This window comes from Chenopodium album, chromosome 10 (genome assembly GCF_948465745.1).
Source record: "Chenopodium album chromosome 10, dcCheAlbu1.1, whole genome shotgun sequence".
Taxonomy (NCBI): Eukaryota; Viridiplantae; Streptophyta; class Magnoliopsida; order Caryophyllales; family Amaranthaceae; genus Chenopodium; species Chenopodium album.
Genome location: NC_137843.1, coordinates 58,629,719 through 58,650,803, shown reverse-complemented (window position 1 = coordinate 58,650,803; position 21,085 = coordinate 58,629,719). Strand labels below are relative to the sequence as shown.

At 32.5% G+C, this 21,085-nt stretch overlaps 3 protein-coding genes across 3 annotated transcripts; 1 reads left to right on the top strand and 2 right to left on the bottom strand.

Moving 5' to 3' along the window:
• Positions 1-1,547: 1,547 nt before the first annotated feature.
• LOC145565574 (putative RING-H2 finger protein ATL21A) lies at positions 1,548-2,647 on the bottom strand. Its single transcript, XM_081625532.1, has 2 exons — positions 1,900-2,647; positions 1,548-1,729 (listed from the first exon to the last, which is right to left on the bottom strand). Exons 1-2 carry the CDS (start codon positions 2,645-2,647, stop codon positions 1,548-1,550), a joined length of 930 nt encoding a protein of 309 aa, XP_081481658.1.
• Positions 2,648-10,321: 7,674 nt separating this feature from the next.
• On the bottom strand, positions 10,322-15,353 carry LOC145565573 (putative RING-H2 finger protein ATL21A). Its single transcript, XM_081625531.1, has 2 exons — positions 15,350-15,353; positions 10,322-10,683 (listed from the first exon to the last, which is right to left on the bottom strand). The coding sequence occupies exons 1-2, from the start codon at positions 15,351-15,353 to the stop codon at positions 10,322-10,324; spliced, it is 366 nt and encodes a 121-aa protein (XP_081481657.1).
• A 285-nt stretch (positions 15,354-15,638) lies between these two features.
• Positions 15,639-20,016, top strand: LOC145565570 (bark storage protein A-like). Its single transcript, XM_081625530.1, has 6 exons — positions 15,639-15,679; positions 16,340-16,569; positions 16,768-16,835; positions 16,993-17,152; positions 17,617-17,930; positions 19,837-20,016. Exons 1-6 carry the CDS (start codon positions 15,639-15,641, stop codon positions 20,014-20,016), a joined length of 993 nt encoding a protein of 330 aa, XP_081481656.1.
• The last annotated feature ends 1,069 nt before the right edge of the window (positions 20,017-21,085 follow it).

Here is a 21,085-nt window from a genome sequence, read left to right as displayed (position 1 = left end):
TTAAGAAAATTACAAAATTATCAATTATTTTGAGTATATATATGTAAAGTGGTGATTAGTGTAATTATCAATAAAGTTCCAATAAAAAAAAGTTATCCATGATATATCAATTTGTAGTAAAGCAAATAATTTTAGCTACTTAAACATACATATTTCTATGGATCTTTTACCAAAACGGCTAATTCGACAAAAGTATTTACCAAAACGGCTAATTATAAAATTTAATTCCTAAACTAGCTAATCTATAACTTGGAAGGCTAAGAATTTATCTATTTCTTATTTTTCTTTGAACCGGTTTGGTTCATTTTATTGATTTTTTTTTAAAAAATTTTGATTTTTTGGTTTTATTTAATTTTCTTAAAGTTTTTTTTTAAAGTTGGAAAATTTAAGCAATATACAAAAATGCAGAGTATGTAAACAGTGGCAGAACCCTAATTTTGATCCGAAAAAAAATCCTTAATTAATTTCGTCCAGATCATATCAATCACAAAAATTTGAAATTTCAAGTAGTATTGTTCTATAAGAATATCATAAATTATACAACGATAAGAGAAATAAAGTATTGTTCATCTTTTTCGGAGCAAATGAAATGATCCTATGGTCGATAGTTGTATAACTCTAGTTATTTATAATCAAGACTTGATTGTTCCTACTTGCTTTCTAAATTTTAGGATTTTATCTTATTCTAAATTTCTAATGCACCTTTTCTCCCTATAAGTGCATTGGAAACTTTGGGCCTTTAAACCTTAATATATTTCTATCTTTATGTATTAAAAAAAAGAGGTTTTTTTTTTGGATGGAAGTTTGGATGATTTTTTTTTTTAGTGAACATTTATGTTGTGTAACTTTTTTAAAAATTGAGAATTGTTGCAAATATATTATGTTGAATGTTATTGTTAAAATTAATGATATTTTAAATTATGGCATTATAATTTCCCACAGAAAAACAAAAATCCACAATTTAAAAAAAAAAACTATTTTTTTTTAATAAAACAATATATATAAACCCATAATGTGAACCAAACCGGTTCAAAGGAATATAAGAAATAGATAATTCCTTCCAAGTTTATAAATTAATTAGCTAGTTTGGGAATTAAAATTTATAATTAGCCGTTTTGGTAAATACTTTTGTTAAATTAGCCATTTTGTTAAAAGATCCCATTTCTATTTTTGGGGGTGAGAATCGATCCCAGGATCATTTGGAATCAGGAGGAAAACTCTAACCACTTGAGCTATCTTTCACACTCAAAATACATTTCTATGCAACCGTTGTAATTAGATTTTAGGAACCTATCTATTTTAGAATCGATCTATTAGATTTAACTAATTCATCAATTTCAGCTCCATATAAGCAGTACAACAACTTAATTTACAATTGTACAAACATTTTACATAAAACTTGCATTTGACAAGAGGAAAAGATATTTTTACAGCCTACGAGCAAACACATGAACATACAAACATTCTTGATCGAAGGACTAGCTATATTTGATAGAGCATCAAGCCATAAACAGAAATACATAATTATGGATTACATCTATGTATAGCTATCCTTGCAAATTCATGTCAACGGAAGTTCTTCCATCATTGTCATGATTTGCTGCTGCTCTACGACGAGATCGGGTCACCTTTTTATATAGTACCAGGATAATGACTACAACTGCCGGTACACCAAGGCCTACCGAAAACCCAATTGCATAGCGTGCATTCTTTGATAGCTTTCTTGATGCTGCTTAATAAATTGGGAGAAATATAAATATATACATGTATATCCTAAACCTATGAAGAGAAATATTGTTACACGATAATAGCAACATAAATAATCTTTGAAAACTTAGCTCAACACAAAAGATCAATAATCAATGTCGAATTGCAAGTTTAATTTTGAAGGGATCTTACCGATTGGGGGATCAAAATCAATGCACGTAGTTTCAAGAGTACTAGTGTCACGTTTGAACGCGCACTGTGTAACCTTCTCCTCGCAAAGTCCACAGCTTGGTATGTCCCATGTAAATGACAACTGCGGCATTATTAGGAAACTCGACGTATAGGAGGTAGCTTCACTTGGAATTCTTACGTTGTTCCCAATTACTTGACACCATGACTCGTAAGAAGAACCGCGCCGATTTGTCTCCATAATAATGGCATGATTAGGGACTGTACTAAGGCAACTAATTTTATCGTTATGCATAGACTCGGTGTAATTTTCGTGCTTTTCTGAGCAGTTATAAAAGGTAAAATCGTCAATGAAATCAACAACTTTTTTGTAGTGAAAGGGAGAATGGGAAAAATCATTAAGGCCGCCGCCGGAAAGGAGTCGTCTAGGTAGGCAGTTATCAGGATCACTAAGCATGATTTGTTGACTTTGATAGTCAATGGTTTGAACTGAAAAATTTCTGGAACTTGGTATGTGAAGAAGGGTGTTGTTAGAGTCGTCACAGAATAAATCGAAGCCAGGGTATCCACAGGATTCAGGCTGTGTGTTTATAAGGCGGAAGGGGAATCGGATGGAAAGATATCCATTGTGTCGCCCGCAAACGGACTTTAAGCATGACTGTTGTGTGTCTGCTGTAATAGATGCAGCCAAAAGCAATGGAAGAAAAATATTGATCATAAACCTAACAATAATTAGTATTGTTTTGTTCATGATTTTTTGAATGTGTTTAAATGTTCATAGTGTATAAAAGTATAATTATTGTGATGTAACTGTGCAGAAGTAATCAAACAAATTTAGTCATCACTCACCATGAGCTACCTGAAAATAGGAATAATGTTTAAATTAAATGTGTCTTTGAATGAAAAGAATTGAATTCATCAGCAAATGATTCTTAGATTTACTTAGTCTTATATCTCAACGCGTGAGCTTGATCATCAACTTGAAACTAACTATTTATTTTTTTGGCTCTTTCATGTTTAAAAATGAGTTTAGTGAAGTACTTAAATTATAGCAAGTAGCATATACAAGTATTGTTTATTTTAAGTCAAAGATGAAACATTCTAATCATGATGATTAATTCTTATAATGCATCATGTAACGTATTTTGTTGATATCTTCTCCGTTCATAAACAATAGACCACATATAACTGGTCTTGTGAACCTTTGTTACTAAACCGAGTGATAATACCATAATTTTTCCATCAATTTCAAACTTTTACATATATACCATGCTAGTTTTATCTTCAAAGTATAGGATACTTCGAAATTAATCACTTAGGAAGTTAGGATCACTGCAGCAACAAATGATTCAGTTTTGCAAATGACTAGGGCACTTTGTTTGGTTCATGCCAAATTAAAACGTTTTTGCCTAGATCCTAAATTGTTTAGTTTTTTAAAATGAATAAAATCAAAGAAAAACTTCACATTTAAACAACTTAGAAAATTTGGACAACAAAAATTTTTTGTCATTTATATTCTTACACCACAGGTTAGTTTAACCCGTCCACACTAAAGTAAATCTAAATTGCAAGTCTTTGAAGTTTAAAGAGTCATACTTGTATAATTCACCAACTTCATGTACTTAAATTTGTACAGAATTATACGCAAATAAGCACATGAAGAAAATGCAAGCATATACAATAATACGTGCAATATACACTCATGATATTAGACGCATGTTCATCCTTGATCTTGAGTCCGAGCCTGACTATGACAACGATTGGCTTGGAACAACCCGACAAATTGGACATGTACCATCTAGGACAAGCCATTGATCGACACAAGCAACATGGAAGCGATGTAGACAATGTGGTAAAATTTTCAAGACTTCGTTGATCTTATATTCCGACAAGCATATTGAACAAGTATTAATTTCAGGAGTGATCAATTGGCAGCCCTCACTAATGACAACGGTTGGATAGGAATCTAATACGGATTGGCTGATTCCTCTGGTTGTATGACTGCGCGCCCTCATTGTAGTGCCCGTAGGTGATTCGTTATTTCGTTGTTGAAACCACCGTAATAAACTAAATGCAGCCACCAGAAACACCGGCAAACCAATCCCTAAGGAAAGTATAAAAGCCTTGCTATGTAACTCCGAGTCTAAAACTATCACACCACCACAAACAACAAACACCAAAGCAAAAATCGTTAATATTTGTACAACTATAGAACTTATCAATCAATTAGTACAAATTCTGAAGTAAACCAAATCTCGAACATTTATACAATTATACTATTTCATGGGAATAAATTTCTAAGCCATACTTTCTATATTTCTTTATACTAGCAACACTTCTCTTTTCACGCTGTTGAGCATACTATAGAGTCCAGCCCACGACTTCAGAAAGCCCAAGATAACAGCCCACGTGAATAACAGAATTCCATCTCATATTTTCTATTATTTTGTTTTTCTTCTTTTTTGGTTGTTAGTTGTTGGTTATAAATACTCTACTGTACTATTGTAATACTACTTACTGTATTCTTACCTCATTTTTCTCTCTTCTTCAATAAAAAAAAATTCAATCTTCTTTCTCTCTAAACTTGAGTTTCTTCTTTGCTTTAATGGAGAATCCCAGAATTTGACATGGTATCAGAGCAGCGCGCTCGATCTTAGGAGTTTCTCGTCTTCCGCAGTGTTCGTTCTTTGCAATCGTTTCGCATTTGATGATCGGTTTGTTTTCTCGATTCTTGGATTAATTCAATTCGTTTGTTTACGAATTTTTTGGTTGTTTACGAATTTTTTGGTTGTTTGGAGAATTTTCTGCTTGATTCTCGTGTTTCTTGATAAATTGATTGTGTTTGAACTCTTGCTTGGAGTTGATTGTTGAGAATTGATTTGATTGAGATTGTTTTTGATTGAAAAGTTGTTTGGAGATTGATTTTTGGGAGATTTTGTGTTCTGGAAGTAATTGTTTGATTGGCGAATTATTTTTTGTTGAATTCTTGATTCTGGAAATTCTTAGTTGAATTTGATTAAAAATGACTGGAGAACAATCTGCTGAGAATCAGAGTAGAGTTTTGGAATTGACACAAGATCCTAGTTCGATTTACTATAGTCATCCGTCTGATAACAACATACATAAGTTCATCTCTGAAATTTTTGATGGAGAAAACTATGCTTCTTGGAAAAGATCTATGGTTATAGGATTGTCAACTAAGAACAAACTAAGTTTTGTGGATGGTAGTTTGTCTGTTCCAGCTAGTACAGATTCAGCTTACAAAGCATGGGTTAGATGTAATGATCTAGTGATTGGTTGGATATTGGGTGTTCTTGGACCAATTACCAAGAAGAGTGTGTTCTTTTATAAGACTACAAGAGAAATATGGAAAGACTTAGAGGAGAGATATGGACAGGTTTCATCTACTGAGTTGTATGGGATTCAAGAGGAAATTTCTGCTGTTCATCAAGGAACAGAAGAAATTGCTGAATTTTTTGCTAAGATCAAGGTATTGTGGGATCAGCTTGATGATGTTAATCCTATTCCAGTGTGTACATGTAGTGGTTGTATATGCAACTTGACAGGGAAATTTTTGAAGATACAACAGGATTCAAGACTTTTGCAGTTCTTGATGAAATTGAAAGATGAATATAAGCAAGTCAGAAGTAACATCTTGATGATGCAGCCTTTGCCCTCTCTTACATTGGCTTATAGAATGTTGTTACAAGGACAGAAGCACAAGCAAATTAGTGACCACAGTACTACTTCTACAGAATGGTTTGCTTTTGCAGCAGACAGAAGAAAGTTCTATGATAATAAAGGGTACAACAGCAATAGAGTTGGTCATCAGTCTTACAACAGCAATAGCAGTAGAGGAGGATTTCAGGGAAGGACCATGCCAAACAACTACAAAGGGAACAGACCTGTGTTGTCCTGTGATCATTGTAAAATGACAAGGCATCTGATTGATAGGTGCTATAAACTCCATGGTTACCCTAATGATCAGAAACCTAATGTTCAGAAGAGATTTGCTAATTTGGCTCAGGGTGAGAATTCTGGTAATTTTGATGACAATGTTACAACATCTTTTTCTAGAGAACAGTACAACAAGTTTATGAATTATCTGGAAAATTGTAAGGAAGTGAGTCAAGTGACAGTTGCAGCTAATGCTCAGGGACAGAACAATGAAGAAAATGTGGCAAGTACCTCCAGAGCTGCCTATTTTGCAGGTAAAATTTGCTTGTTTTATGCTTTTGCTACTGGTTGGGTGATAGATAGTGGGGCAACAGACCACATTTGCAGTGATATTACTATGTTTGATACATATAAAGTAGTGAATTCAGGAGAGGATTCCATAACTATACCAGATGGTAGAAAAGTCTCTATATCCCATGTAGGAACAATTACTTTAGAACAGAACATTGTTTTAAAAGATGTTCTTTATGTTCCAGAATTTCAATTTAATCTTATCTCTGTTCATAAGCTTTGTAAAGACCTTTCCTGTTCTGTTAAGTTCACTTCTACCTCTTGTATTATACAGGATCCTACCTTGACCAAGGAACTTCTTCTTGGTAATCAGAAATCTGGTCTATATCTTGCAGATAATATTCCCTTTGAGAGGAATCTTGAGAATAGCTTTCATCTAGCTTCTACAGCAACTAATAGTACTAAGGATTCTCTTTGTAAGTTGAATAATGATGCTAAATTGTGGCATATAAGATTAGGACATTTACCTTTTAAGCAATTGAAGTTTGTAATTCCTAGTTTGCCTGTAAATAATTTCTATGATGACATTTGTCAAATTTGTCCTCAAGCAAGGCAATGTAGAAAACCTTTTTCTCAAAGTTCAATAAAAACTTCTTTTCCTTTTGAGCTTGTTCATGTTGATATTTGGGGACCTCTTAGACACAAAACTCACAATAATTGTACTATGTTTCCGACCATAGTAGATGATTTCACAAGGCATACTTGGATACATATGTTGGGTTTTAAGAATGATTCTGTACAGATTCTGATTGATTTTGTGATATTTGCTGAGAATCAACATGGTTTTAAGGTTAAATGCATAAGGACAGATAATGCTAAGGAGTTATGTGAAGGGAAAATTGCTGAGTTTCATCATACTAAGGGTATACTACATCAAACTAGTTGTAGTGATACTCCTCAGCAAAATGGGGTAGTAGAGAGAAAACATAAACATCTTCTTGAGACAGCTAGAGCCCTCTTTTTTCAGTCAAAATTTCCTTATAAGTATTGGGGTGAGTGTGTCCTAAGTGCAGCCCACATCATCAATAGAATGCCTTTATCAGTGTTAAATAATCTTTCACCTTGTCATAAACTTTTTGGGACTGTTCCAGATATTTCCCACTTTAGAGCTTTTGAATGTCTCTGTTTTGTGTCAACATCTAAAGTGGGGAGGACTAAGTTTGATCCCAGGGCTGATCCTTGTGTTTTTATTGGCTATTCTCCAACTCAAAAAGGTTATAGGGTCCTGCATCTCAAGAACAATCAGATCACAGTCAGTAGAGATGTTCATTTTTATGAACAACATTTCCCCTATCATATTCTTCACACAAACAAACATCCCTTTCAGTTTTTCCTTCCTAATGAAAATAGCAATCATATTTTTAATGATCCTTTTGTAGACTGTACAGAAGGGTATCCTCCTGTTCCACCTCCAGTTCCTATTCCCTTTCCCACTTCTTCTGATTCTCAATTCTCTTCCATAAATCACTCATCTTCCATAAATTATTCTTCTCCTGCTATGTCTTTTTCCAGTACTGATTCCAACTCAAACACTACATCTTCTTATTCTCTTCCATATCTTGTTATTCAGCCTTCAGAGGTTACAGATATTCTTGATTCTTTATCTTCAGAAACAGTTCATGACACCAGACATTCTACTAGACCTAGTAATCCACCTAAGTGGATGAAAGACTATGAGTGTAAGCTTCCTAAAAAGTCTAGTTCACATTGGTGTAATCTTGTTATCTATTCTGATATTCCTTCCTCTCATAAAGCCTTAATCTCTCAATCTTCTTCTCTTTCTGAACCTAAGTCCTATAAGGCAGCTTCTAAGCATCCAGAGTGGATTTCTGCAATGCAGAAAGAAATTAGTGCTCTTGAGAAAAACAGAACATGGGATATAGTTGACTTACCTCCTGGAAAGAAGCCCACTGGCTGTAAATGGGTATTTAAAATTAAGCTCAGAGCAGATGGGACAATTGAAAGATACAAAGCAAGGCTAGTGGCAAAAGGTTACACTCAAAAGTTTGGCATTGACTATGAAGAGACCTTTTCACCTGTGGTAAAAATGTCTACTATCAGATGTGTTCTTGCTGTGGCAGTCAATAAAGGATGGGGTTTACATCAGTTAGATGTAAATAATGCTTTCCTTCATGGAGACCTTAATGAGGAAATCTATATGTCTCTTCCTGAGGGTATTACTGGAAAGTCTGGCCAAGTTTGTAAGCTCAACAATTCATTATATGGGTTGAAGCAAGCTTCCAGGCAGTGGTTTGCAAAACTCCTTTCTGAGTTAAAAAAGCAAGGGTTTACTCAGAGTGACAGTGATGCTTCTTTGTTCATCAAGAGAAAGGATGGAAAGATCACTATTGCTGCCATCTATGTTGATGATATAATATTGACTGGTGATGATAATGATACAATTGTTGTGTTAAAAACTCACTTAGACAGAGTTTTCAGCATCAAGGATCTTGGAAAACTCAGTTTCTTTCTGGGTATTGAGGTCAGTTATTTGTCAGAAGGAGTGGTTCTTACACAGAAGAAGTTTACACAAGAGTTGCTTGAAGAATGTAATTTTCCTCTGCATAAGAGTGCAGTCACACCTTTGCCACAAAATCTGAAGTTGACAGCAGATGATGGTCCTTTAATTTCTGATCCAGCTATGTATAGGAGTCTTGTTGGCAAGTTAAACTTTCTCACCAACACAAGACCAGATTTATCTTATACAGTTCAAGTGCTCAGTCAATATATGCAAAGACCTAGAGCTCCTCATTTGGAAGCATTACAGCATACCCTCAGATATGTTTCACATACTGCAGGGCAAGGGATTTTGCTAAAGGGTTCTTCTACTCTTACTCTTCAAGCATTCAGTGATGCTGACTGGGGTTCTTGCCTTGATACAAGGAGAAGTGTTACTGGTTATGTTCTGCAACTAGGTTCTTCTCCAATTAGTTGGAAGTCAAAAAAGCAGCCAACTGTTTCCAAGTCCTCATCAGAATCTGAATACAGGACAATGGCCAGTGCTGCATCAGAGGTAACTTGGTCTGTCAGGTTATTAGGTGAACTAGGTGTTGCTAATCTGTTGCCTGTAACTTTGCATTGTGATAACTAGTCTGCAATCCACATTGCAAAAAATCCTGTGTTTCATGAGAGGACAAAGCATATAGAAATCGACTGCCACTTCACAAGAGAGAAAGTACTTGAAGGGCTTATTCAACTGACTTATTTGCCAACAAAGTCTCAACTGGCTGATGTATTTACCAAGATCATTCCTTCAGCTCAGTTTGCAGAGCTTCTGTCCAAGCTTGGTCTGGTCAATCCCCAGTCCAACTTGCGGGGGGGTGTTGAGCATACTACAGAGTCCAGCCCACGACTTCAGAAAGCCCAAGATAACAGCCCACGTGAATAACAGAATTTCAGCTCATATTTTCTATTATTTTGTTTTTCTTCTTTTTTGGTTGTTAGTTGTTGGTTATAAATACTCTACTGTACTATTGTAATACTACTTACTGTATTCTTACCTCATTTTTCTCTCTTCTTCAATAAAAAAAAATTCAATCTTCTTTCTCTCTAAACTTGAGTTTCTTCTTTGCTTTAATGGCGAATCCCAGAATTTGACACACGCTTGTCGGTGCATGATTTCAATCGTTAATATCTTTAATTACCAATATGTAAAAATTATAAACTTTTGATATTAAAATAATTTAAAATCGAGACGAATATAATAAGTTTCCATATGACTACATTTTTACATAGCTATAAATCATGAAAGTTAGTTAAAGTGAAACATATTAATAGTGTAAAAGTCAAACTATTACAACTATTAAAAAAAAAAAAAAGGAGGAAGTACTATTTTTTTTTTAAATGATCATATAAATTTGAAAATATAAAACCTTCAAAATGACGGAAAAATTATACTTTCGCATAAACTACATGGTATACTTTGTATGATTTTATTTGAAATGTTAGAAGACATAAAATCAGGTAAAACAAAAATATAACATTACCACCACTAGAAGTTGAATAAAACATGGATGTACATTCGATTTCGTCAGTAGAATCTTTCTTAACACGGCAATGCCGGTTTATAGTCTCGCACTGTCTACAACTTGGCTCATCCCAGCGAAGAGTTATCATTGGATTCATTGACTCATCGTTGTAGATTGCAGAAAAGCTAAGACGAAAATAATCGGGAACACTAACGTTTGCAACCCATTGACAAGTCGATGACAAAAGAGAAACTGCCCCTTAGACAATTAATTTTGTTCAAGTCGTTGTTTGAAGTGTTGTTGTACTCCCGGTCATCGAATTGGCCCGAGCAATTAAAGACCGCGAATTCTTGGAAATAAAGGGCATAAAAGTGAGAGGTGGATAAATTAAGAGAGAGAAGTTTTAAAGGCAAGCAACCATCAGGATAGCTCAGATCAACGTATTGATCGTCGTAATTAATCCTATCGATTTCAAATGTGATCGAGTTAGGAAGCTCGAGTGTTGGTTTTCCTCCATTATTACAGCGCACATCAAATCCAGGGTAGCCGCAAGACTTAGGCTGATGATCGACTTCTCAAAAAGGGAATCGGATTTCAGTCCCATATGAGTTTGCATTACATTCGTAGTCTTTACATTTTTGTGCACTAGCAAAAAATATTAATGAAAATAATCGTACCAAGGTAAGCAACAACTTATTTGGAATGTTCAAGGAAATCATCATGACTACTAGTAAATTGAGAAAGAGAATATCAATGGAATGTTTCATAGATGTTTTTATTTAGCAAGCTTGGAACAAAGTCAACTAGTGAAACTGTGCTTTATTATTCAATAATTTTTCATTTATGTTGACTAAATTGTGAAACTGATATAAATCTTAAGATGATATAAGTCTACATGATCAACAACAAGGCTTTAAAATTATTTTTATAGAATCAAACTTAATTTTTCATTAATGACCTTATTTTAATTACATAAAGGAAGGTTCATGTTTCCAATTGTTGGGGAAATTGGTTTATCGGGTCACAAAAATAGAACGAAATTGAACAAATTAACACTTCGAGACATGAACAAAATTATTTTTCCAAAGTAATATTTCGACCCTAATATACACACCGGGTATCACGAAATTACTAGGATATACAACAAAGACAATCATTATAGTGTGTAGTATATTTGTGATCTAATGTAAGCAAAACTTTTTAGGTAATTTATCATGATGATAATTCTTGAAAAAACAAAAGAATGAAAAGGAAGGTTACTGTACTTCTTTTCATGCCTTAATCTCATCATATGTTACATGAACATATGTATAGAAAAGCAAATAAACTCTTACTCTCCTAGCAACGTTTGGTAAATGTCAGTTAATTGTGATGTTTGGTATTATGGTATAAGTGGATTTAAACACAACCATCACAAGTGTTTTATTATTTTCATATAAGCCAAACGTCAATTATTCAAGCCAAACATCACTAAGAAACTAACTGACACAACGTCACTTGGAGTAAAACAATTTTCCTCAATATTGAGGTAATTTTGCTTCTATTTAATTGTTTAATTAAAATACAACATTTTAACCTAAGTAATTTAATTAAACACCATGAAAATTGTCTACCGTTCTCTAAATTATTCAACAATAAGTCCAAAATCATTTTGTTGTTTGGGCCAATGTTAGAGTGGGAAAGGTGGGCTAGGAGCATTGGACTTCATTCTAGATTAAGAACATGGGCCAAACTTGTGTTCCATATTTTCTTTTTCAAGGATAATTCATAGGCAATTCATATTGAGAGCAGCTTGTATGTATATATGGCCGTATTTTTACTCAGTATAATTTAGGATATACGCATTACAAAGTACCCTCTCTACTCCATAAAAATTGATAGTTTGAGGCTTAATTGTTAGTTTAAACTTTTATGTTGATAAATATGTCCAATCAAAATGTGTTAATTATTTGAAAATTAAAGATGTTAGAAAAATGTCATTTTCACGCATTTTGAGTTGAGAGTCATGCACTGGTAAATTTTTTTAAACATTACTCGTGCTATCAATTGAATTGCGGTGGTTATTTATATTGGATATTGGAGTATAATTTGAACTCATTAACATATTGATGAAGATAAACATATACGTTGATACGTAATATCAAACGTTTGATTTATGATTATGAAGTATGAAGTGTTTGGTTTTAAATAGTGGCATAACTTAGAGTTCGAAAACATGAAAACGATGGGTTGACTTACTAGACTTACAACGTCGACAAATCTAATATATATATATATATATATATATATATATATATATATATATATATATATATATATATATATATATATATATATATATATATATATATATAAGAGGAGTTTTTTCCCGAGTTTTTAGAGAGTCACGTAGAATTTAATTTTTTCAGCGCTCCATGTAGGATAATAAATTTTAGTGGTAGCCAATTAAATACGAGATTATTAATTTCTTTTAGAATTCAATAATTTAAATGACACGTAAGCAAAATTGGCGAATGAGATTTCCCAGTTTAAATTAATTAAATATAAAATGTTATCTTTTGATATAAGGAATTTTATCTAAATATATAATAAATTTTAGCAAATAAATATATGTATAAAAAAATTATTTTAAAAAATTCAAACAAACCGTGAATCGCACGGGTTTCATCTAGTTTATAATATATTGGTGTTTTGGTGCTACGTTCAACTTCTTCTAGAACTATCCCGAACGATCATCCACTAATTTCTTATCCTCATTTTTTTTTCATGCATGTCCTCGGGGCATGCGAGGCACAGGTTGATTGTGTGATAAATCTTTCTTCTTTCGTCTACAAAATTTGTCTGTGACGATAAAATAGAGAGAGAAAGAGTATGAATGCATGTGATGAGGAGATAGAAATAGAAATAGAAAGAAATTAACGACAACCTAAAATAAAAATAAAATATTTGTTACAAATAATGAGTAGCATTTAATTTTGACAAAAGTTGTAAATAATATGAAACGGTAATAGTAAAAAATTAATATTTAAGTGTACAGTTATAATCGAATCCCAACAAGCTCCTATATAATATGGTGATGTTTATATTAGTTTTAGTAGGTCAAAGTTTTTAAAAGCGAACCATACGTAACAAACAAATTAAATGAAATTAAATAGAGGGACTAGTCATACTTGCTCTTGATGTACAATTGTCTAGTAATTTCAATTTTTATCCTCGTTTTTTTCCCATGTATGTCCTCGGGGCTTGCGAGGCAACATTTCTTATGGTACATTTGTTGAATGTATCACAATCACATATCGTTTCATATATATTTTGAAATCTATTCTTCTTCTTCTTAAAAAATAAAAATTAAAAAATAAAATTGAAATCTAATAACAATAATCTCATTAAATAGTGATAATGTAGTGGTATGGTACTATATACTTAAAAATGCTTATTAATGATATTAAAGATACTTTATAGTGGTACCTTAAATTTTAAATTGGTATTGCTATAATATTATACCCCGTACTTATCAATAAATTCGTGATTATATCACAAATTTTCAAGTTAAATTAATATAAAAATATGTGTTCAACACTCTTGAGTAGGGTTGTACACCGGTCCAAAATCGGACCGGACCTGACCCGGACCTGAATGGACCGGGACCTGAATCCTTGATTTTTAAGGACCGGAGACCGGACCTGAATAAACAGGTCCGGTTCCGGTCCAGACCTGAAAAATCAGGTCCGGTCCGGGTTTGGACCTGAATAGACCTGATTATTATTTTTTTTGATTTTTTTTTTAAATAATATGAAAGTTCTGACCTGTTATGGACCTGTTTGGACCTGTTATGGACCTGTTTGGACCTGTTTATGGACCTATTTAGACTTATTAAATAAAAAAAAGTAGTTTTACCGGTTTCAGGTCCGGACCTGAAATTTCCGGGTTTTACCCGGACCGGACCTGAAACCCGGAATCATTGAATTTCAAGGACCGGGACTGGACCTGAATCTACAGGTCCGGATCAGGTCCGGTCCCAACAGGTCCGGTTCAGGCCGGTTTTCAGGTCCGGGCCAGTTTTTGTACACCCCTACTCTTGAGTAGCCTAAGGGTTGCATGTCTTAAATTTATTTGTTGGTAATTTAAGGATAAAAAAATCTTACTAGCTAAATGAGTTGGCATTCTATTTAGTGAACTAGTTTATTAGCTATGCAAATCAAGTTCTAAAAAGTAGGGAGTCGGATTCAGATGTGGAAAATTCCCAGCCTATATAAGAACTGCTCTTCGACAGATTGAATTACAGATAGACTATGTTTTCTTATATATATTACGGAGTGGATTTGGAGATCAGTTTTGAATTATTAGATTCCAATCCCTTATAATTATTGTTACGGGAGATCGAACACGAATCCTTTCTACTCAGTGCAGTCTCAATTACCACTGCACCAACAATCAAATGATGTTCCTCAGTTCCTCGCAGTATATAAAGTACTACTATCATTATGTCTTTCCAAAGTTGATAACGATACTTTATCGGTATACTCGGATCATATTCTCCTACAATGAGCGCTGTTTTTTTTTTTTTTTTTTTTTTTTTCTTGTTTTTGAGTTTCTAGATATTGTCTTCGGGATTTAATTTGGTTATCACGTACGGACCGATTATATAAATGATAAAATTATATTATTATACATTAAAAAACGTTTTTATAAAGTACACGAGGATGAACTCACCCCCAACAATAAATAAATTAAAAGCCTTAGCAGTCCACCTTTTAATTATGCTTTTAGTTTCAACATAAATAGTAATGTACTTGTATTGGGTGTGTCTGTATTATGTTTCTTTTATTCATCATTAATTTTACTTTGGTGAATGAACTAATTTTTAGTATATATAGATTATCATGTTTTTTATACTCCCTTCGTCCTTTAATTATATGCAAAATTTTATTTTTGATATTCTCCATAATAGTTTTAATGCATACTTATAAAATTATAACTATTGAATATTAATAACATACTCGTTGAAATGAATCAAATAAGATCCCACATGACTAAATTATTTTTATGGAAAATGATAAACATTGTCCTAAGGGCTATGCATAAGAAGCTAAAAAAGAAAATATTAAGGATAAATTAAAATTAATTACACTGATATACGAGTGATTTTGTCATGAATTCTCAACTTAATTCCAATTTAAGACGTATATATAAATTTAATGCTTATATATGACCCTAAGAATTATATATATTATTACCCATGTTTTTATATATAAGAATAAATTAGAAGATTCCCTCATTTGATAAATAGTGCCAAAAATCAAAGTGTGACTAATAAATAGGAACGGAGGGAGTATTAAATTTATGACTCAATCTTCTTTAATTTAAATTGTATTTCACATATTCATTAACTACATATTTATATTTGGTTTTGAAAAAATAACACAAACTATGACATAGATTGAAGGTAAGACATGTAGTGTTGGAATTCAAGTTACATGTTCAAATCTTGTATGGATAAATTTTTTTTTTTAAAATTATTAATTGATGACAAAAAATGGGAAACAAATAGGAGAGAGTGTCACGTGGTACGTAATTTATTTAGAAAGGCTTTTAATATATACTCCCTCCGTCCCCTTTTGATAGTTCTTTATGGGCATTTTTCACGGGAATTAATAAATACAAATAAGAATAGTTAAAGTACATTGAAAAAATAAATGGACATTGGGTATGCAAAAAAGTAGAGAGAAAAAGTAATAAAAATATATGGAAAAACAAAATTTACATGAGAGTTAAATTTGCACAAATATTGTTGCAAATTGGAGGGAATTTTGGTAAAATTTAATATTAATGTTTGTTAGAAAAAGCAAACGGCGTGAATATTTTAGGACTAAAATTTGTCCAGGACTATCAAAAGGGGATGGAGGGAGTAATATTGATTGCTCCCCCCATCTCTAACTTAAAAGTTCCGCCTGATGATTTGGTTTTTTTTTTTTTTTTTTTTTTTTGATATAATAATCATGTTTAATTTTGGAGAAAAAAAAACGTTTAGAATGAGATAGAGAGATGAATTATTGTCGTCCATTCATGCATAGAGGACAACATTACGTACCTCACTTGCATCTCAATAGCCTATATAAAGGAACTTATATAGGATTGCACCAAAGTTCATCACACAAGAAATTCTTTTTCTAATACCTTAACCCTTGATCAATCTCAGCTTGAACAAAAAATTTCTCTTTTGCTAGCAAGATGTGGGGAGTGAAATTGGGAGTGTTGGTGCTGGGGCTTCTAGTTTTGGTTCCCGAATCCACACAATTGCGCATTGATCACCCTCTCCATAGTGTTGTCCAAAAGCTTAACCTGGAATTCGGCCCATATTTAGGGCTAGTCATCTCTAGTGGTAGAGATGAGAACATCCTTACAAACTCTACTTATTTCACCCCTCACAAACTTTTTCCTTCCCTCACTATTTCCGGTACTTCTTCCCTCTCTGGCCTTTCATTCTTTCAAACTTCAAACACGTACTTTAATAGGTTATTATAACTGTAAAAAATTATAATACTTTGAATTTAAATACTACGTATCTTAAGATCAGACAATGTATTATACTGTTGTTTAAAAATATATTATTTTCTTGTTCTTTACTTTTTTGTATTTTAAATTTCTTATGCAGGAAGAAAATTCAACTTTGGGAGGTTCCAAGGCGTACCAACCGTCTATGTTCTTGCAGGGGACCCATTGGTGAGAAAATTTGGCAACCCCCCTTTTTTTTTTTTTTTTTTTTCCTATATATATTTATAAATTTTCGGGTTTCATATATATTACATGTAACTACATACGTACTACGATTATTATCTATACTAAATTACTAACAATTTTTGGGTGATTGAAAACTTAGGCAAATGTAGGAGCGACAGTGCAACTTCTTATAGATTTATTCCCTCTCTTTGGTATTGTACACTATGGATCTGCTGCAACTGTAACCCGCAAGGTGTCCATCGGAGATGTTGTTGTGCCCACAGAAGTCATCTTCACCGGTTCATTGAAGTGGCATGTCGGTATTTCGTTCTAAATCTTCCAAACATTAACCAAGTTTAATGTCCAAAATAACAACATAAATCTAGCTATCTATTAATCTAATTAGTAATTATTGGCCAATGAAAACTATGTATAGTGGTAGTCATTTAAAATGTAAAATTTTCAAGTATATATGTAAAATTTTCACCTATATATGTTAATTGACATATCATGAGTTTGTTGAAGGGTTTTCCTCAAAAAAAAGTTTGTTGAAGGGTAAATTCAAGTTTCTTCTTGAGATAAATATGTGAATATATCTCCTCTCACAATTTAATCATTTTTTTTTATTTTATATGATTAAAATAAAAAATAACAAAGTGACACAGAAATCAATGCATAAAGTTGTGAGAGGAGATAAATTGAAATGTTAATCTCTAAAATTAACTAGGGCTCCCTCTTTGTTAAATACGATTGTAGAGCTACGGATCGGTGGTGGTGAAACCAGGTTTGATCTTTGGAGACTACAATTTGCCAAGAGCGGGAGACAATGCATTAGCCAATATTGAGTACCAACCAACGTCAGTCTACACGCAAACAAGCTCAGGTCCCATGAAATTCATGTTTATTGAAGTCTACCGTAGATGGGTTGAGCTTGCATCTAGAATCAATTACGACACGACGGGTTTTAAAGTTCACACCGGTCACGATGTTGCAGTCGGTACTTCTGATGTTTACTTGTTAAACTCTGCTTATGCAAAAGTCCTCAGAGAACAACTCCGCATCTCCGCCGTAGATACCCACAGCGCAGCCGTTGTCACGGTCAGTTTCCTCACTAAAATTTAGTGTTCGTTTTTGCATGCCCCTAATTACCACGATAAATCGATATATATATATATATATATATATATATATAGACGTAGATACAATATTTATATTGGGTTAAAAAATAATTCATATATAGTCGATATGTTGACCCTAAGTTTGGACGATGACTCAAAAGAACCTAAGCAGATTTATAATAGTTTAACTTTCTATTTTAGCTATGATTGATGATACGTTCTTAGTTGAATCAAGTTGTATGCTACGAGTTTTTGGAGTAAGAAAAGAGCATGAAACAAGGTCTAAGTCTGCTAAAGAAGGATAAAGAAGACAACCAAAAGACGAGTTCCTTGAGCGAGGAACTGAAACTCCAGAGTCGAAGCTTCAAAGAGAGTTCAAGAAGTCTAATTTATTTTGTATTTTAGGCTTCTTATGTTTATGCCAAATACTTTGATGATAGATTTCAAAAAAAAAGTACTTTGATGATTAATAGGACTTAAGTGGATTTTATTTTATATGATAAAGTTTTATTTTCCATATCTTAACTTGGTTATCTTATTTTGAAAATAATTTCGTGAAATATCTTTTTGTATAAAATATCTTTTTGAGTTAAGAGATTTTCTGTTTTTATTAAAGCTTATCTTTTGGAAAATCTGTTTTTGGAAAATAGTTTTAAACGTGTGTTTTACCTTGTCAAAGAAGTTGAGAAAATTAGGGAAGCAGTAAAACCACTCCCTGTAAGTTCGGTTTTGCTTGCTGCCCAAGATCCCACTACTTGCACTTCCTAGTTTTGAGGAAGTTGTGACTTAGTGGAGATTGAGCGACGACAGTTTTCTCTTCCTTTATCTTCTATAAATAGGCTTGGTTTTCTGTTGAGAAAGATATACTTGAGCATTGCAAGATTTAAGTTTTCGAAAAGAGTCATAATCCACTTAAGTCCTTGAGTGTTTTAGTACTTAGCATTAGAGTTTAATCTTGAGTTATATTGGGTTAGAATTTGGGTAAACTTTAAAGTGTGTTTTACTTTGAGTGAAGTAAAGAGAAAGAGAGAAAGAGTTAGAGAGTTCAACTGGTTGAAGGATCAGTTGAAGGGAAATCAAGTTCGTTGAGGAACTTTGGTTAGTGTCTTAGTTTAAAATAGGTTGTTTGCCCTATTATAATTAAGAGTTGAATTTAAAATCCCTTGTGGTCGAGGTTTTTCTTCTTGATTAGGGCCAAGAAGTTTTCCTCGTAAAAATCTCTCTTTGCAGTTTAAGTTTTTTTTTAAGTTTATTTTACAAATTCCGCAAAAATTACTCAAGTTCCTCTACAATACAATTTACTCCCCTCTTGTATCGTTCATTCGAGTCAACACGATATAAAATATGTCATGATTAATACAAGGTTTTATCTAGTAATTGATTTTATTTTAATTTGAAGTAGTTTACTTGTAGTTCATGCAAATACACCATATAATTTAAATGTACTACTCGTATTAAAAAGAAGAGTAATGATATATGTATGTAACCCTTAAGATTATGTATAACCATTTTGCTGGTGACAGTCCCAGCTAATCCTACTTTTGTAAACTTTAACAATTCATCTATGCATTCTTTTCTTTCAAAAAATAAAATAAAAAAAATAAACTCCATCGAAATGTAATGTACGATTAAAAAGAAGAGTAATTATATATGTAATACTTAAGACTATGTAAAACCATTAAATATACTTTTTAAAATTGAATTAAGTTGAGAACTCATAACAAAATCACGCATAGATCATAGTGATTAATGTTAGTTTATCATCAACATTTCCTTTTTTAGTTTCTTATATATAGCCTTAAAAGCTAAAGACTATGTTTATCATTTTCCTAAAAACAAAATCGAATTTATCATTTAACACTTTGCACGGGCGGGTTACGTTGCAGACTGCAATTGCAAACGGAATTCCACACATAGTGTTCCGCGGTACATCAAGCATGCCTGGAGTCCCAAAAAGGCCTAGTTTATCTAGAAGGACTGCCAGAAATGTTCTGAAGACGGTTGCCACATTTGTTGATGCCGCCGCGTTTCCAACTACTGTCAAGAACGACGCCATGGTCAATTAAGTTTTATATATCTGTTGTTACGTTCTGAGTAGAATGAAGGTGTTTTTTCTGCTCATGATCATATATAAATATCTTGTTATTAGCTAAAATAAACAAGGGCCAAAAGAGGGGAAGAGAAAGATTATGTTATTTGTGCTTTAAGCTATTTTACATATGTTGTAGTGTTGTAATACTATAAGCTTTTGCTTTAAACTAAATAAATAAAGAACTTCCATGTTGGTCTCAAATTAAAGGATTGAAAGAAAAGCATTAGTCCATACTATATTGTTGCATGCATATAAACAGTACATTTTTTTGCTAAATGACTTTTTAAAGGATATATAGATAAATGTTTAAACTCGACAATTTGCGTACAATCAGTGTAGAATAAATGTGATTGTGCACAATGTTGTATTATATGGAGTAGATTTATCAGTTGAACACAAAAAGTTTTTCCGATTTATGTTTTTATGACATATGTAATTCCTATAATTTGGATTCATTGCATGCGTTGAATAGTCGTCCATCCTCTTATGTACTATTAGCTATTTATTGAGACATTTGAATTGGATGGTAGGAGTAGAGGAAAGACTCCGGTACGTATACCTAAACTGGATTCATTTCGTATGGATAATAATTTGAAATAAAATCGTACAAAAATTCACTTACTTTCTTTGTGTCAAAATAAATACATCACTTTCTTTTACAAAGAATCAAAGATAATTAATATCTTTAGTTTTCTTTAATTTATTAACTTATAAAATTTGATATATATAATAAAAATTTAATTAAAAAATAATAAGGTTAGCTTAGGCGCTCAAATTTATTTTTATTTTTATTTATTTACTCGTATTTATTTATTTTGTCTAAAAAAATTTCAAGAGCAGTTAAGTGAAAGGGGTTTTATTCTCATGCATCAAAGCAATATTTTAATCATTAATCCGTATTTAAGATACACTGTAGTAGACATTCGTAATGAACCTAGACGTTTAGATGACCTAGTACCCTAAAGTCCCTAATCTAACCTTGATAAAATTGATTGAATTGAAAAAATTGACAATTTTATAAATAAAAATAATATATAGAATAA

Excerpts from the sequence above, each read along its gene's own strand:
- LOC145565574 (XM_081625532.1), bottom strand. The coding sequence starts at position 2,647 with ATGAACAAAACAATACTAATTATTGTTAGGTTTATGATCAATATTTTT. Across the intron at positions 1,730-1,899 it reads TGATTTTGATCCCCCAATCG|CATCAAGAAAGCTATCAAAG; the intron begins GTAAGATCCCTT and ends TTTATTAAGCAG.
- LOC145565570 (XM_081625530.1), top strand. The coding sequence starts at position 15,639 with ATGACAAAAAATGGGAAACAAATAGGAGAGAGTGTCACGTG. Across the intron at positions 16,836-16,992 it reads TTCTTGCAGGGGACCCATTG|GCAAATGTAGGAGCGACAGT; the intron begins GTGAGAAAATTT and ends TTGAAAACTTAG. Across the intron at positions 17,931-19,836 it reads ACAGCGCAGCCGTTGTCACG|ACTGCAATTGCAAACGGAAT; the intron begins GTCAGTTTCCTC and ends GTTACGTTGCAG.